At 48.5% G+C, this 18988-nt stretch overlaps 1 protein-coding gene across 4 annotated transcripts in view; it reads right to left on the reverse strand.

Annotated features, from left to right (window-relative positions):
* Positions 1–18988, reverse strand: part of WNK3 (WNK lysine deficient protein kinase 3) — a 168277-nt gene that overhangs the window by 47826 nt on the left and 101463 nt on the right. For 3 of the 4 annotated variants that reach the window (XM_077283920.1, XM_077283918.1, XM_077283919.1), the window contains exons 19-22: positions 18211–18445; positions 17639–17766; positions 13955–14448; positions 13598–13809 (exon numbers count right to left, since the gene is read on the reverse strand). In XM_077283920.1, coding sequence (XP_077140035.1) covers positions 13598–13809; positions 13955–14448; positions 17639–17766; positions 18211–18445 — 1069 coding nt within the window. The remainder of the gene's footprint in view (positions 1–13597; positions 13810–13954; positions 14449–17638; positions 17767–18210; positions 18446–18988) is intronic. The other variant, XM_077283921.1, reaches the window with a different exon arrangement.

Here is an 18988-nt window from a genome sequence, read left to right on the forward strand (position 1 = left end):
GGCTCTGAATATCTGCTCAGATGATGCGTTCCCTCTCTCTGCCCAGGAATTTGAAACTGAACGGGAGGAGTGGGCTTTCAGCGATGCCGGGAGTGCAAGCTTCTGGGATGAATATGCTAGACAAATGGCTTGTTTGATCCAGTTAACGATCGTACTTTTAGCTGCTTTTTTGTCTTTATTCCGTCCTGTCAACTGGACGAATAGGTTTTGGTCTATCCCTCCAACTTTACATCTGTTGGAGGTAGAAAATGACCACCCTGCGGACATCCAGGGTGTGAAAGGCTTCTTCCTTCGGATTAGAGGGATTTGGACAGAATGAGGGTAAAACGATATCCTGACTTCTGTGGAAATCCGAGGCCACCTTAGGCATAAAGGAAGGGTCTACCTTAAGGATTATCCATGGTGATGGTTAAGTATGGCTCCTGTACTGACCAGGCCTGCAGCTCTCCTATACACCTAGCGGTAGTGATTGCTACTAGGAAGACTGTCTTAAGGGTCCGGATTTTTAAGCTGATGGTTGATAAGGGTTCAAAGGAGTCCCCCGGTCAGACTATTCAGGACAAGGTTCAAATCCCAAGGAGGGATCTGGACATGGAGCCTAGGGTGAATCCTAGTGTGAAGGAAGAAATTAAGAAAGAATCTCCATTTTGTGCTTTTCGACTCCATTTTGTTGTTGTTATGAGATTTTGATGAGACCTTGATTGTTGCAACCTCGGTAGAACATGAGACTGAGGGTGTATTGTTCTACAAAACTTTGACGCACAGATTGTTCCTGCATTCTTATAGGCTAAGAACCGTGAGCGTGTTCTTATGCTGATTGGTTGAAGTGTAATTTCTATGACTATGATAAAGTCATACAGAATAAACGGGGGCCAGAGATCTGCTCGATCCCCCATACAGAGACACACGTCTCCGTCTGGTCATTTTCAGTTGCCGGCAACACCTTATATATTAATTTGGAAATCACTGGGTTAACCGTGAAGGATCACTTTAAATCCTCCCTCAACACTAGTTGCAGATGTCATGAAACATCTAACCCAATGGTGGCTTGCTAAATCCTGATCAAAGAAGGAACTAAGTGCCGACACGTGAACCTTTAGGGTACTAGGTGAGAGTCCTAGAACCAGTCCCTTCTGAAGAAATTCTAAGATCTGTGCCATATTGGGATGGAACGGATCGGGTTTGTTTGGGATACACCAGGATGAATTTTTTTTCCAAACCTTGCCATAGATGGCGTTGGTTATTGGTTTCCTACTTTTTTGTAGGGTCTGAATTACATCATCAGAGACCTCTGGCTCTCAGAATCTCGGCCTCAGTAACCAGGCCGCCAGTTTCAACATGTGTAAGTCTGGTTGTAGCAGGGGTCCCTGCTGAAGAAGGTCAACTATCTGGGGCAGAAGTATCGGGCCCTCTAGAGACAGGTCTGTCAATGCGCCGTACCAGCTTCATCCTGGCCACATCCGTGCCACCAGAATTGTTGTGACTCGATATGCCTGGATTTTTTATAGTGTTCTGGGTAACATAGGAATTGGCGGGAAGGCGTATGCCAGAGCAAACTTCCAAGGATGGGAGAAGGCATCCAGTCCTTGCGCTTCGCTTGACGGGTTGAGGGAGAAGAAAGTGCTCGACTTCGTGTTCTGACTGTTTGCAAACAGATCCACGTTGGGGCTTTCACACCTTTGGACCAGGAATAGGAATACCTCTTGGTTTAGAGACCACTTCCCAGGATGGAAATCTCTCCTGCTGAGGAAGTCCACTTGGGCATTGTCTGATCCCTTTATTTGCACTGCTGTGATGGATAGGAGGTGTTTTTCTGCCCAGGAAAAAATCCTTGCAGCGGTTAATTTCAGGCTGGTGTATTTCGTGCCTCCCTGGTGTCGGAGGTAGGCCACTGTAGTCGTGTTGTTGGACATTACACGTACATGGTGACCTTGGATGAGGATAGAAGCGGCTTTTAGCGCCTCCTCCACCGCTTTTAGTTCCCTCAGATTTGAGGAGCTGGAACTGATGTTTGGCGGCCACAACCCCTGAAAGTGGGAACCTGTTACTGCGGCGTGCCCCAGCCTCTCTGGCTTGCATCCGTTGTGAGCAACTTCAGAGGAAGTCGATCCCAGCTGACTCCCTGTTGAAGGTTTTGGGAATTCAGCCACCATGTAAGGGAGGATTTTACGTGACTAAGGAGAGCAATCCTCCTGGTTAATGCATTCTGGCGTCCTTTCGAATGCATCAGGATGTGGGACTGAAGGACTCTTGTGTGGGCCTGGGCCCAGGAGACTGCTTGGATGTATGACATTAACAAGCCCAGCATTGACAGAGTCTCTTAAGGTCGGGTCCTCTGATTCCTGAATCTGGAAATCCTCTGGACGAGGTCGAGATGACGGTTCCTGGGTAAGGCTACGTTCACATTTGCGGCCAGCGCCGCAGCGTCGGGCGCCGCAGCGGCGCCGCATGCGTCATGCGCCCCTATATTTAACATGGGGGCGCATGGACATGCGGCGCACTTGCGTTTTGCGCCGCATGCGTCGCTGCGGCGCCCGCGTCGGGGCGCAGAGGACGCAGCAAGTTGCATTTTTGCTGCGTCCAAATTCAATGAAAAAAACGACGCATGCGGCGCAAAACGCAGCGTTGTGCATGCGTTTTGCTGCGTTTTTGTTTGCGTTGTGCGCTGCGGCGCCGACGCTGCGGCGCACAACGCAAATGTGAACGTAGCCTTAGAAGGACAGAAGAACTCCTAAGAATTTTTTTCTCGAAGATGGATAGAGATCCGACTTCCCCAAGTTCGGAATCCACCCCAGGGATCTCAGGATATCCACGACCTTCGTCAAATCCAGATTCAGACGAGGAATGGATGGAACGACAATAAGAAAATCGTCCAGATACGGGATGATACAGATCCCCTGTTGTCGGATGAAGATCACTGCTTCTGATATGATCTTGGGAAAAACCTGTGGAGCTGACGAGACTCCGAAAGGTAGGACATTGAATTGATAATGGCTGACTCTATGGTCTTGGGCCACTGCAAATCTGAAAAGTTCCTGTTGTCGGGATGTATCGACACATGATAATATGCGTCCTTCAGATCTACCGTAGCCATTACCCAGTCTTGACCAATAGGCGGGATTGCTTATCTGGTATATATATAAAAATAATCCGCGCTGGGTTCTCCAGTTTTGTGACCACTAAATACCTCCAAAAACAATAAATATTTGCACCTTTTATATGACTTTAAAAAACTATTAAAAAATAAGTTTGTGCTATGTTTTAAAATAGCTCCACCGTTGAGCACGACATTACCATAAGGAAATTCTGAGCGAGATAATAAAGTGATTTTTTATCTGGTGCGGTATAGTCGACAATGTCCACAGTTCCCTTTAGTCGGTCTTTGTAAAAGTCCAAATGTGGAAAAATGCGGCTTCAGTGGAGTTTTTTTTCCTCTTTTGCTTTCACGTGAGCGGGCTCCAGGGCTCAGGAATGATGAAGGAATACGTCCTATTCCGAAACTAGTAGGAAATTGGTCCATCGTGCTATCTGTAGCAAGTCATGTGAGCAATCACATGACCGTGACGTCACGCAAGGTCCTGCAGAGGCAGAGAACCGAGAGCTGCACAACAGCGCATAGTCGCTACTAGCAGTGAGCGAGCATAGGGCTGTTTGCCGCCGGCCGGGGCACTGCCTGGAGCCCGCTCACGTGAAAGCAAAAGAGGAAAAAAAACTCCACTGAAGCCGCATTTTTCCACATTTGGACTTTTACAAAGACCGACTAAAGGGAACTGTGGACATTATCGACTATACCGCACCAGGTAAAAAATCACTTTATTATCTCGCTCAGAATTTCCTTATGGTAATGTCGTGCTCCACGGTGGAGCTATTTTAAAACATAGCACAAACTTATTTTTTAATAGTTTTTTAAAGTCATATAAAAGGTGCAAATATTTATTGTTTTTGGAGGTATTTAGTGGTCACAAAACTGGAGAACCCAGCGCGGATTATTTTTATATATATACCTGTTTATAGCTACTAATACAGAAGGGTGACACTGTATTTGTATCCGCTGCAGGATTCACAGTTTCTGAAGCGCTACTGGTGTGCTTAATTTTATCCCCTTTTTTGGGATTGCTTATCTGATTGATTCCATTTTGAATCTTCGATATTTGATCACCTGATTTAGGCGTTTCAGGTTTATGATGATCCGGTGTCTCCCAGAGGGCTTTTTTTTTTTTTTTACCAAAAATAGGTGACCCTCTCCCATTTCCTGATATGGTACCTGGGAAATTACTCCTACCTGGAGCAGACCGTGAAGATCTGAAATCGGGGATTCTCGAAGGTGTGGAGACTATAGGGCGGTAATTGTCAAACGGTGAGGAGGAGGACTCTCAAATTCAAACCTCAGGCCTTCCTGTATGGTACGCAGGACCCACTGATTTGTGGTGATGGCCTGGCAATGGGAGAGAAAGCCCGAGAGTCGGCCCCCGACCGGAGAGCAGTAATTGCTTCTCAGGGGTCTGCTGGTGTTGGAAGACAAGGATGTTCCTGGTTTTACTCCCTTTGGGGTAGCTCCACCGACCTGATTTACCTTTACCCCTGGGGAGCCTGCTCTGGGGAGCCTGCTCACGGGAGGGAGGAAAACAGCGTTTCCTAGAGCTTCTCTGCTCCGGAAGAGCTTAGTTTTTATCTGTAGCCTTGTCTAAGATTTCATCAAGGGCTGGTCCAAACATATAAAGTCCCTGAAAAGGAATACCACACAGTTTGGACTTGGAGCCATAGAGCTCTCCTAGCTGAATTGGAGAGAACTGCAGACCTAGCGGCTACCCGTACAGACTCAGCAGAAGCATCCGCAAGGAACCCCGTTGCCTTCTGAAGAAGTGGTAGAGAGTTTAGTATCTCTTCCCTTGATGGCCCCTGAGAAAAGTGATTCTCTAAAGTACGTAGCCAGAGAAATAGAGATCTGGCAACACATGTTGAGGCCACATTTGTTTTTAGTAGATTAGTGGATGTGTACCAGGATTTCCTTAAGTACTCAATTTTCTGATCCATAGGATCTTTGAGCTGAGAGGAATCTTCAAAGGGAAGAGCCGTCTTTTTGGTTACGCTGGACACCTGTACATCTACGTTAGATATTTCCCATAAAGAACAGTCCCCATCAAGAGGGAAACGATTCTTCACTTCTCACGGGACACTCAAACCTTTCTCAGGTAGGCCCCATTCATGAAGGACAAGATTTTCAATGTTTTCATGTATAGGGAACCCCTTCGGGGCCCTGGGTTTTAACCACCCCAAACATATCATCCTGAACGGAGTGGCTTGTTACCTCCTCCTCCACCCCCATGGTCCCCGTCACCATGGAAATTAGTTCTTCCATATCGTCAAAAGAAAAAAGGAGATTTTTGTGTACTCACCGTAAAATCTCTTTCTCTTAGCCTCTAATTGGGGGACACAGGACCATGGGTGTTATGCTGCTGTCCACTAGGAGGCGACACTATACATAATCTGAAAAAGGTTAACTGTGGCTCCTCCTCTGCAGTATACACCCCTGGACGGCATCAGCCTTCTCCAGTTTTCTGCAAAAGCAGTAGGAGGAACATAACATGAATAACATAATTATGCCTGTAAGAAGGCAACTATGTAACATGAATAACATAATTATGCCTGTAAGAAGGCAACTATGTAACATGAATAACAATTATGCCTGTAAGAAGGCAACTATGTACGAGCTCAAGAAAACAATATGAGAACTCAGTTACAACGGCCCGGAAAGGGCAACAGGGTGGGAGCTGTGTCCCCCAATTAGAGGCTAAGAGAAAGAGATTTTACGGTGAGTACACAAAAATCTCCTTTACTCTGTCGCCTCATTGGGGGACACAGGACCATGGGACGTCCTAAAGCAGTCCCTGGGTGGGAAGCAATGGACGAATATTGTGCAGACAGGCCCCTATACTTAGGGCACCGCCGCCTGCAGTACACATCTACCCAGGCTAGCGTCCGCTGAGGACTGGGTATGAACCCTGTAGTGTTTAGTAAACGTGCGTAGGCTAGTCCAAGTGGCTGCCTTACACACTTGTTGTGCCGAAGCCTGGTGCCGAATGGCCCAGGAGGCCCCTACCGCCCGTGTAGAGTGTGCCGTGATACCGGCTGGAAGAGGAGAATTCTTAAGGCGGTAGGCCTCTTGTATGGTGGATTTGATCCACCTGGCAAGGGTAGCTTTGGGAGCTGGCAGACCCTTGTGGCCGCCTTCCGGAAGGAGGAAAAGAGAATCAGACGTCCGGAAGGACGCAGTCCTAGACACGTATATACGCAATACCCTGACGAGGTCAAGCGTATGCAGAGCCTTCTCCACTCTATGAACCGGGACCGGACAAATTTGATGGTAGTGAAATTTCCTCATTGGGGTGGAAGTCGGACACAACCTTCGGAAGGAAGGATGGGACCGTACGAAGAACTACCTTGTCCTGGTGAAAGGCCACGAAGGGCCATCTGCAGGAGAGTGCTGTCAGTTCAGACACCCTGCGTAGCGAGGTGATTGCCACCAGGAAAACCACCTTCTGGGGGAGAAGGTGGAGCGGGACCTCCTTAAGGGGTTCGAAGGGTGGTTCCTGCAATGCTGTCAGGACCAGGTTAAGGTCCCACGTTTCTAGTGGTCGTCTGTAGGGGGGAAACCAATCGGGAACCCCCTGAAGCAATGTCCTTACTTGCGGCTTGGTAGCAATGCGCCTTTGAAAAAGCACTGAGAGGGCTGACACCTGGCTCTTAAGCGAGCCCAGGGACAGCCTGGCCTCCAGACCGGATTGGAGAAAACCAAGTACTTTGGGTAGGGAATAAGGGAGTGGGATCTGGCCACGAGATTCGCACCAGGTAAAGAAAGCTTTCCAGGTACGGTAATACATCTTGTCAGAGGCTGGCTTCCGTGCCCTGATCATGGTCCTAATAATGTCCAGCGAGAACCCTGCCTGGGTTAGAACCCAGGTTTCAAGGGCCACGCCGTCAAATTGAGGGCCCCTGAGTTCTGGTGGTAGAACGGGCCTTTTGATAGAAGATCCAAGCGGTCGGGGAGGCGCCAGGGGGCGTCTGCTGTAAGTTGTACGATGTCGGCGTACCATGTACGTCTGGGCCAGACCGGTGCGATTAGGATGGTTGGAACTCCCTCTTGCTTGATCTTCCTCATCACTCTGGATATCAGGGGGAGAGGTGGAAAAATGTACAGAAGCTGGAACTGGGTCCAGTCCTGAACCAGAGCGTCTGCTCTGAGCGACCGCGGATCGTGTGTTCTGGCCATGAAGTTGGATACCTTGGCATTGAAGTAGGATGCCATTAGGTCCATGGCAGATCTGGTAAAAAATTTCAGGATGGAGAGACTACTCTCCCGAGTCTATTCCTTGTTGGCTGAGGAAGTCTGCTTCCCAGTTGTCCACACCTGGAATGTGGACCGCCCAGTGGAGGATGTGTGACACTTCTCGCATCGCCTGGGTGCTGCGGGTCCCCCCTTAGTGGTTCACATATGCCATGGCATTGTCCGACTGTATTCTGATGTGAGAGGCTGCCAGTAAGTGATGGAAGGCCCTCAATGCAAGGAGGATGGCACGAATTTCCAGGATGTTGATGGGCATGGTCGCTTCCACTGGGGACCACTTGCCCTGTGCCCTGTGGTGTAGGTGCACCGCACCCCAACCCGTCAGGCTCGCATCGGTGGTCAGAACCTTCCATTGACCTGTGAGAAAGGATTTCCCCTTTGCTAGCGAGGTTGGCTTGAGCCACCAGTGCAGGGACCTCCTGGTTGACTACGTTAGCTGGAACTCCCTGTCGAGAGAAAAGGGATTCCTGTCCCAGGACTTGGAAATGGCTAGTTGGAGAGTCCTGAGGTGAAACTGGGCAATTGGGACCGCTTCTATTGCTGCCCCCATCCTGCCGAGGACTCTCATGGCAAACCGGAGAGATCAAGGGGGTTTGCGGAGGAGGGTGCGAACTCCTAGGCAGAGAGGCAGTGTCTTATCCTTGGGAAGGAGCACTAGACCCCTGGAGGTATTGAATAGCATTCCCAGGAATGTCAGAGACTGACTCGGGGTTGGTGATGACTTTTGTAGGTTGACTGACCAGCCCATGCGACTCAAGAGTGTCGATTGCGATTGAGACGCTGAGCTCGCAGTCCTTGAAGGTCCAAGTATGGAACAACTACTATGCCTCTGGAGTGCAGGATGTCCATGGTGGCTGCCATGACTTTGGTAAACACTCTGGGAGCCGTGGCAAGTCCGAAAGGGAGAGCCACGAACTGGTAGTGGTCCTGGTCGATTGCGAACCTGAGAAATCTCTGATGGGCAGGTGCAATCGGTATATGCAGGTATGCGTCTTGTATATCTATGAAGGCGAGATATTCTCCCTTCTCCATGGATGCAAAGATGGACCGAAGGGACTCCAGCGGAAGTGACAAACCCGTACAATTTGTTGAGTTGAGTTCAGGTCCAGTATGGGCCTTACGCTGCGTCCTTTCTTGGGAACTACGAATAGATTGAAGTAGAACCCTCGGAAGCGCCCGGCCGTGGGAACTGGTACTATGACTCCTGCTTGAAGAAGCGAGGAAACCGCTTGGTGAAAGGCACAGGAATTGGCTGGCGGTTTTGGGGGAACAGAGGAAGAATCGGTTCGGTGGGTTGGAAGTTGAACTCTTATCTTGTATCCAGAAGACACTAGTTCCCTGGCCCACCTGTCTTCTGTAGTAGGCATTCAGACTTGCTGAAAGAGCAAAGTCAGCCAACTACAGGTGGGATGTCTTCCGGGGTCCGTGAGTCATGAGGAGGAAAAGGTCTGAGGTTTTCCTCCTTTGGGCTTTGACTGGCCAGCTTTTAACTGCCAGGTCTTGTCCGACCTTTGCATCGACCGTGAGTTGTCCCAGCGTGGGGAACTGTTACGATTTTGTGCTGGACACGAGACGGACCAGCCCGAGGAATTCCGAAAGGATCGGAATCGGGTTTGTTACACTTCTTGTAAGTGCGTGTAAGTTTCAGTTGAGGGATTGGATATCATTGTGTCCAACTTTTCACCGAAAAGTCACCCAGTGAGATACAGGAGGTGCGTGAGGGACTTCTTTGAGGCCGCGTCCGCTTTCCATTCCGTAGCCAGAGGATACGCCGAATCGTGATGGCGTTTGATGCTATCCCTGCTACGCCCCTTGCTGAATCCAGAGCTGCATGAAGCATGTAATCTGCTACAACTGCTATTTGAACCGCTTGGTCCGACAGCTCAGGAGCAGATGCTTGGAGGCCAGCTTGTAAATTTTTAGCCCAAGCCAGGATGGCCTTGGCAGCCCAAACTGAAGTGAACGTGAGAGCCAGGGAGGCCCCTGCCGCCTTGAAAATTGAACGAGCCATATGTTCTGCCTGCCGGTCTGCTGCGTTCCTGTGGGTTGAGCTATCTGCAATGAAAAGAGGGTCTGTGCTACTAGTTTAGAGACTGGGGGGTCCACTTCGGGTGGATCTGTCCATTCCTTGGTATCCTTCTGTGGGAAAACGTACCTTGCCTCCAGATATTTGCGATTAGCAAATTTTTTCTCATGAGAGCTGCTTTTTAAGGATCGCTTTAAACTCTGGTGGTTAGAGAAAACCTTAGGCGGCTTCAGAGGTCCTTCAAGGGAAATCTTGTGTTCTGGGGCCTCTGGTGGCAGATTAGAAATGTCCAGCACCCGATGGATGGAAGAGATTATGTTCTCAACTAGCGCTGTATTGCTAGGGGGGATTCGGATCAGGGACCCCTCCGTTTCCTTGTCTGAGTCGGAGTCACCGATGCCTTCTAAATCCTGTGTATCACTGAGGCGTCCCCTGCTGGGTGAGCTGGGGAGGAGGCCTCCTCTGGTCGGGGATTGCGGAGATCTGCATTGTCTGCCCCTGAAAGAGGACGGTCTAGATGACCTGGGACTACGGTGTCTCTCCCTAGAGGGGATGACCGTGTGCTATGGGATGACGCAGATGGACTTGACCTATGGGTCCGCTTGAGTCCTGACCTAGACGTGGATGTGCCAGGGTCGTTCTGTTCCTGAGTCAAGCTCTCCCTTTGCTGGGTAACGGTCATAGCCGAGGCATGACTCTGCAGAGCCTGAAGCAATGTAGAGGTTTGGTTATCTATAGACTGTGTCATAGATAGCGAACTCTGAGAAACCCATTCCGGCGTGGCATTAGACACCGAAGCATTGGCAGGGGCTTCTTGGGGCTTTGATGCAGTAGTCTGGATGCAGTCCTGGCAGTGCTGCCACTGGGAGAGCGGTCCTGCAGGCTGTGCAGGATGCATAATAGCAGTCCTACCCGGTTCTCTTGGACTCGGAGCCCGGTATAGTGCACATAGTGCAAAAGGGCTGGCTATGCTGCAGAGGAACCTATAGGGGCGCCTTATAGGGAATATGGATTCACAACCGAGTAAAAAACCCAGCTGTGATCTTACCCCACCAGTTTGCTCCTAGGTCCAGCGCAAAGAGCCACAGTCCTGTGCCCCCCGGAGATTGGCTGGCCTGGTCCTGGTCCTGCTGACCGGGAGATGCAGGGTTAATCCTTGCTGCAGTAGAAATGGCCGCTGAGGAGAAGAGGCAGGGGGAGAAGGGGGCGGAGAGCTGAGAAAAAGGCAGCTAAGCTGTGTAAAAACGCGCCCTGTCTCGATCCGCCCCCTCTATGACACTGTAGAGTGTCATATTTGTCATCCGGGAGGCGGAGAGGAGGCGGCAGCTTCAGCTAGGCCGAAGCCAGGGCCTAAATTAGATGCCTGATGCCCAGAAGGGCTCCAGGCCGGCGCATAAGTCCGGGAGGGGGTCGGATCTGAACCGGACCCCCCAGGATTTAAAGGAAGGATAGCGGTGGGGCTATATGCGGAAGGGGGGGCCCGGTGTGGGGTCCCCCTGAGGCAGTATAGAGCTGGTGCTGCCGCAGAGACAGGGGCGCATGGGAGCCCTGTGTCTGTATTGTGCCATGCCTGACTGCACTCCCCCCGGCCCCGACAGGAGCCCGCAGCTGGGCTGGGGTCCCTGGATGCAGGCTCAGTGTGCTGGCCCATTGCTGGGAGCTGCAAGAGTGCTGCATGTACAGGCCCTACCTGAGGCGTCTCAACCTAATGCCCGCAGAGGGGGATAAGGGAGGGTGCTGTGTGACCATCAGGGGGCTTTATCCTCGCCTCGACCTCAACCCAGAAACCAAAAGGAATTGGGGAAGGAGGGGGGGTCTCGACTTCGTACCAGCACCCGAGGGACTGGGGAAGCAGCGACATGGGGAAAAAGCCATCTTGACTTCAACCGGGCACCCCATAATAGGGGGCCGAGGAAGGAGCCATGCCGGGAGTCTCGCAGGAGACCCACTTTTCTTCATCTGTAATCCAGTCGGAAAAACGGAGTAAAGAAAAAAAATTTAGGTGTGCCTCCTATGCGACACTACGCAAAAACTGGAGAAGGCTGACGCTGTCCAGGGGTGTATACTGCAGAGGAGGAGCCACGGTTAATCTTTTTCAGATTATGCATAGTGTCCCTAGTCCATGCCCTCATCATCTCTCGCCTTGACTACTGTAACCTCTTGTTCTGTGGCCTCCCCTCTAACACTCTCGCACCCCTCCAATCTATTCTAAACTCTGCTGCCCGACTAATCCACCTGTCCCCCCGCTATTCCCCGACCTCTCCCCTCTGTCAATCCCTTCACTGGCTCCCCATTGCCCAGAGACTCCACTACAAAACCCTAACCATGACATACAAAGCCATCCACAACCTGTCTCCTCCATACATCTGTGACCTCGTCTCCCGGTACTTACCTACACGCAGCCTCCGATCCTCACAAGATCTCCTTCTCTACTCCCCTCTTATCTCCTCTTCCCACAATCGTATACAAGATTTCTCTCGCGTATCACCCCTACTCTGGAACCCTCTACCACAACACATCAGACTCTCGCCTACCATCGAAACCTTCAAAAAGAGCCTGAAGACCCACCTTTTCCGACAAGCCTACAACCTGCAGTAACCACCGATCAACCAAACCGCTGCATGACCAGCTCTATCCTCACCTACTGTATTCTCACCCATCCCTTGTAGATTGTGAGCCTTCGCGGGCAGGGTCCTCTCTCCTCCTGTACCAGTTATGACTTGTATTGTTTAAGATTATTGTACTTGTTTTTATTATGTATACCCCTCCTCCCATGTAAAGCGCCATTGAATAAATGGCGCTATAACAATAAATAATAATAATAATAATAATAGTGTCGCCTCCTAGTGGACAGCAGCATAACACCCATGGTCCTGTGTCCCCCAATGAGGCGACAGAGTAAAGATATTTTTTATTATCTGGTCTGGGGGTGGAAGTAGAACCCTCACTCTCCCAAATGTCCTCCGAACCCGAGGTACGGATCTCGCCCGAGTCAGAGTCAGACTCCACAAGAGCCATCTTCCTTTTCTTAGGAGGAGGCGGCTGTGGTGTCAGGGCCTAGGAAAGGGCCACCATAGAGGACTGACACTCCTGTCTGATGAGGGTTCTGATGCTGTCCAGAAGAGAGGGCTGTTCATTACGCAGCACTTCATCCGTGCATGGTTGGCAGAGCTTTTTCTTATAAGTAGAGGGAAGCTTGGACGCACATGCACCACACTTGCGGCTGGGCATCTTATCCTTTTTAGGGGCAGGGACCTTGTCTCCCTAAAACGAGAGAGAAAGGTGAACTAAGTCACTTTATAATTATCTGGACAGCAAGGGACCTCATCCACTACTTACAGTAGGAGGGTGAATGCTGGGCTCTGCAGAAGCAAAGTGCAGGGGTTTGTCGCCGTCCATAAGGTCAGTCAGTCACCAGTCACAGAGGGGACATAGACAAATGGGCCTTACCTGGAGGCTTCTCCCCCGACCAGGAATATATAATATCGACGTCGCCAGTGAGTTTAGTGCTCCTCCTCCCTAGGGTCCATAGGGGGTGATGCAAGCAACACCCGTCATGGCTGCCGCAGGATCAGGACGCCGGCTGGCGCGTGTACGCTCCAGCGCATAGGGACGAAACCGGAAGTTCGGGAATGTCACTTCCGATGCTCACGGCCTCCGGCAGCGAGGAGGAAGAAGAAAGCCGGGGAGCTACAGGAGGACCCCGGTGCACTTCACCGCCCTGCTTTACCCCACGAGGAGGCGCAGGAAGGGCGGGATAGAGGTCCCAACTAATGTGGAGGACACGGAGATGGGAGCAGTCACAGGCGGAGGAGAGCGGAGCCCCCGACCTCGACTGCCCGGCACATGCAGGTAACAGCGCTCCCGATCGCCGACCACGGCAGCACTATCAGAAACCTCTAAATGCCCCATAGGGGACAGGAAAAACACTGGTGGTTGCAGGAAGGGGAGGGGTATTTAACCTATTTCCTGTCCCCTATTAGGGTGGGGAGACATACTCCGATACTGCTGTCATGGAAGGTGACTGGAAAAAGCTGCGGTTCTACACAGCGTTCAATCCGCAGCTAATCCTGATGTAATCTGGCCCGTGGACACATACCCTAAAATATATAGATGCAGTATATGAATACAGGGCAGCCACGTTCAATAGTGTGTGCCAAGGTAAATTACAAAGCTTTAGAACTTGGTGTAGCATTCAGAGAGTCTTTCAATGAATTATATTTTACCTGAATGTCCAATCCCGTTATCCATGTGGCTCAGAGATTGTGGTCTGCTACGCTGCTTACTTTTCAGAGACCTGGGCCGACGTGGGGACATTTGTTGGGAAGAGGTGTCAGTGGACTGCATTTTGCTCTCCCTCAAAGAGCGCAAGCGGGCATATACATCTTGTAGTTCTCGGTTCTGCTGGGCCTGTAAGCTCACCACCTCCTGAATGTGCCTATGCAACAAAATTACAAAGAAATTAATATCCTGTAATAACAGGAAAAAAACATGTTCATTTATAAGTGTCTTTTCATATAAAAAACCTGTAATCTTGCACAAATGTTAAAAGCTGAATACGGAGAACATCAGCATACACTTACTTTTCCCGAAGTTTCTGCAGTTCCACCTTTAAGTCCTCATCCTCTAGTTCTGATTCATCATCGCTGCTCATGGGAGAAGACAGAGAGTAAAGAAGGGAGTTCTGCTTTTGGGTGAAGGCTTTTTCTCCTTGACAATTGTGTCCAGACTCCCCAGCTCTGAAATCTTTGTCTTTACCAGGGGCTGCAGACATTTCAGAGTCACTACTAGGTTGCTTTGTAAAGCTGCTTTGCTTTTTGACATCTTTTATCCAAGGTGCAAAACCCGAAGGGGCGCTACTGCCTGTGGCGGAGGTTTCATCCAGTTCCCGATCAGGGGTGAGAGAAGAGGCGTCTGTCTCACAAGCTGTGCTGGCAGACTGTGGAGTTTCCTCAGCTTGAGTAGCGGCAGACTCCGTATCTTTTGCGGAGATGGTTTTCTCAGACTGCAGGGAGGTGGAAGGAATACTGGGCGATTCGGCAGTGATGGATTGCTCTTGTTGTGGAACTGTGACCACCTGCAGATAAGAAAAGGATAAAGCCCAGAGGTAAAAGACCGGAAGCAGTCAAACATACACTATCGTTCAAAAGTTTAGGGTAACTTAGAAATTTCCTTATTTTTTAAAGAAAAGCACAGTTTTTTCCAATGAAGCTAACATTAAATGATTCAGAAATACACTCTTTACATTGTTAATGTGGTAAATGACTATTCTAGCTGCAAATGTCTGGTTTGTAATGCAATATCTTCATAGGTGTATAGATTTCCAACAACCATCACTCCAGTATTCTTATGGTACTTTGTGTTTGCTAAGGCCAGTCTCACACGTGTCCAGATAATTCCGGTACCGGAAAAATCGGTACCGGAGTTATCCGTGTCCGTGAGCTCACGTGGCACACGTGTGGCAGCCGTGTGCCGTCCGTGTGCCGACTGAGTACCACACGGACCGTGCAGGAGACAGCACTACACTAAGCGCTGTCCCCAGCGTGGTGCTGAAGCCGCCATTCATCCCTTCTCTCCAGCAGCGTTCGCTGGAGAGAAGGAATGAAAAAAATCAATGTTTTTTTTATTATTTTTGTCTTTAAAATCAAGTTCCTTGTCACCTGCCCCCTCCCAGCCCCTGTGCGCCCGCCCGCTGGAAATAATACTCACCCAGCTCCCGAGATGCTTCCTCTCAGCGCCGCAGCTTGTCCTGTATGAGCGGTCACGTGGTACCGCTCATTAGTGATGAATATGCGGCTCCACCCCTATGGGAGGTGGAGCCGCATATTCATCACTGTAATGAGCGGCACCACGTGACCGCTCATACAGGACTAGCTGCGGCACTGAGAGGAAGCATCGAGGGAGCTGGGTGAGTATTTTAATGCCAGCGGGCGGGCGCACAGGGGGTGGGAGGCGGCAGATGACAAGGATCTTTATTTTAAACACAAAAATAATAACAAAACATTGATTTTTCATTCCTTCTCTCCAGCGAACGCTGCTGGAGAGAAGAAATGAATGGCGGCTTCAGCACCACAAGCTGGGGGGACAGCGCTTACTGTAGCATCCGTGTGCGGTACTTGTTTTACACGGACCCATTGACTTTAATGGGTCCGTGTGGTCCGTGCGCTCCCACGAACACGGACATGTCTCCGTGTTTTGCACACGGACACACGGTCCGTGAAAACACGCTGACATGTGCAGAGACACATTGATTTTAATGTGTCTACGTGAGTCAGTGTCTCCGGTACGTGAGAAAACTGTCACCACACGTACCGGAGCCACTGACATGTGAAACCGGACTAACTGTGTAAGAAGGCTAATGGATCGTTAGAATACCCTTGTGCAAGTATGTTAGCACAGCTGAAACCAGTTTGGCTGATTAGAGAACCTATAATCCTGACCTTCCTTTGAGCTAGTTGATAATCAGAAGCATTACATTTATTGGTTCCATTAAACTCTCAAAATGGCCAGAAAAGAACTTTCATGTGAAACGACAGTCTATTCTTGTTCTTAGAAATGAAGGCTATTCCATGCGAGAAATTGCAAAGAAACTCAAGATTTCCTACAACGGTGTGTACTACTCCCTTCAGAGGAGAGCACAAACAGGCTCTAACCAGAGTAGAAGGAGAAGTGGGAGGCTCCGCTGCACAACTGAGCAACAAGACAAGGACATTAGAGTCTGTAGTTTGAGAAATCGACGCCTCACAGGTCCTCAACTGGCAGCTTCATTAAATAGTACACGCAAAACGCAAGAGTTACCGCCTACAGTGAAGAGGCGACTCCGGGATGCTGGACTTCAGGGCAGAATGGCAAAGAAAAAGCCATATCTGAGACTGGCTAATAAAAGGAAAAGATTAATATGGGCAAAAGAACATAGACATTGGACAGAGGAAAATTGGAAAAAAAAGTGTTATGGACAGACGAATCCAAGACCTAGTTGTTTGGATCACACAGAAGAACATTTGTGAGACGCAGAACAGCTGAAAAGATGCTGGAAGAGTGGCTGACGCCATCTGTCAAGCATGGTGGAGGTAATGTGATGGTCTGGGGTTGCTTTGATGCTGATAAAGTGGGAGATTTGTAAAAGGTAAAATGGATATTGAATAAGGAAGGCTATCACTCCATTTTGCAACGCCATGCCATACCCTGTGGACAGTGCTTGATTGGAGCCAATTTCATCCTACAACAGGACAATGACCCAAAGCACACCACCAAATTATGCAGGAACTATTTAGGGAAGAAGCAGGCAGCTGGTATTCTATCTGTAATGTAGTGGCCAGCGCAGTCACCAGATCTCAACCCCATTGAGCTGTTGTGGGAGCAGCTTGACCGTATGGTGCACAAAAAGTGCTCATCAAGCCAAACCAACTTGTGGGAGAGGCTTCTGGGAGCATGGGGGGAAATATCTCCAGATTACCTCAGCAAATTAACTGCTAGAATGCCAAAGGTCTGCAATGCTGAAATTGCTGCAAAGGGAGCATTCTTGGACGAAAGCAAAGTTTTAGGCTATGTGCACACGTTGAGGATTTCCTGCAGAAATTTCCTGTGCAAAACCGGACATATTCTGCAAGAAATCCGCATGCGTTTTTACCGCGATTTTACCGCTTTTTTTTGCTGATTTTTCCGGAGGTTCCCAATGCAATAATATAGTGGGAAATCCGCAAAAAATCTGCAAAATTAATGAACATGCTGCGTTTTTTTACCACGATGTGTTTTTTTCGCGGAAAAAAAAACGCATCATGAGCACAAAAATTGCGGAATGCATTCTAAATGATGGGATGCATAATGTATGCATTTTTTTCACATTTTTATATGAAACAAAACAAGAAAAACCTGCAACGTGTGCACACAGCCTAAAGGAAAAAATTATTATTTCAAATAATCTTTTTTTCGAACCTTGTCAATGTCTGGACTAGATTTTCAATTCATTTGGCAACTCATTTGATTAATAAAAGTATGAGTTTTCATGGAAAACACAAAATTGTCTGGGTGTCCCTAAACTTTTGAACCGTAGTGTACATGGAAAGAGAAAAAAAAAAATGTATGTATGGGTATATGTATGTACTGTATGTACTGTATGTATGTATGTATGTATGTATGTATGTATGTATGTATGTATGTATTTTTCACATGTAGAATAAATATGTATGTATAATACCTACATATGTATATCATTTTATTTATTTTTTATTTAACAACCCATACAAATCTCTAAATTTGACACGCACCTGAAAACGTCCACGTTTGAAGGCACTGGTTCCAGTTGAGGTTCCATCAGACAAGGCACATTCAGCCAGTGCTTCCACTACCCTTTGCGTAGCATCTGATACTTCTCGTCTCGCACCATCGTCATCAGCTAAAACAGGAAAGAAAAAAGAAAAAACAAAAGAAAAGAAGAAAAAAAATAAAGCAATAAAGCTCAGAAGATTCTGCCAAATCCACAAGGTGTGAAGGCCGGATATCCTACTACCGAAGTGAAGGAGTGGGGCATAAAGAAATACAACAGTACGTGCGGGCTCCAGCTAAAATACATATTGCCATGCTCAGGCAAAATACCAGTGGTTCACATGAAAGACATAAAGCGATGATAGTCCGATGCTCTTACAATGTGTCAGTACAGACACAGCTAGACAAACACAAAAAAACGTGAAGGTGCAAGAGACGTGAGGGAACAATTCTGAGGATGAAAAAAAAAAATGAAAAAATAAAAAAATTTAACTCACTAAAAATAAATATATACGTACGGAAATAACCAAAAGGGATGTTCCTATGGTACGGGCCTAACTGTAAGCAACACTACCTTGGCGGACTCTTGACCTCTTGAATAAGCTGTTGGAATGCCGCAACCTGCATGCCCAGCTTTTTAATTTGCGAGCCCACGGTTTCTTGCTAATGGGGTTTTTGAGACTAGGACAAGTAAAGCTTAGGCCAAAATATCCACCTCCTGTCTGTAGATGCGCAGCTCCAGGGCCTATAGAGCGCTTGGTGCAGGCATGAGAAGAACTTGCAGGGTGCCAGGCATCTTCAGAGCTTTCCTGGAGAGGACGACATTAAAAAAGGGAAAAGAAAAGATGAAAATATGAATTATACATGAAATAGTTGAAAGACCTTAAAAACTTAATTGTACACACTCACACATATATTTACAGCATAGGTTTCAACCACCTGTCCAGCAGGTGAAGGTTGAAGGGACCCTGGAGAAAAGATGTTCTCAACATACACAGTGGTCAATAGTCTTTTTTGACCTAAAACCCCCTTTTCGCTACAAACTATTTTTATTTTTGCAAATTCGCTTTCCTCCCCTTCTTCCAAGAGCGATAACTTTATTATTTTAACATCTAGATAGGCCTATGAGGACGTGTTTGTTGAAGGACAAGTTGAAGTTTCAAATGACACCATTCTTTTTACTGAGCTAAATAAACTGAAAAACAGGCCGAACAAAAATCCAAGTCTGGTGAAATGGTGGCAAAAAATGCAATTTTACAGGTTTTGTTTACACAGAGTTCATTGTGCAGTAAAATTGACCTGATATTATGATTCTTCAGCTGGTACGAATATGGTGACACCAAACTTTTATA

This window comes from Ranitomeya variabilis, chromosome 2, assembly GCF_051348905.1.
Source record: "Ranitomeya variabilis isolate aRanVar5 chromosome 2, aRanVar5.hap1, whole genome shotgun sequence".
Classification (NCBI taxonomy): domain Eukaryota; kingdom Metazoa; phylum Chordata; class Amphibia; order Anura; family Dendrobatidae; genus Ranitomeya; species Ranitomeya variabilis.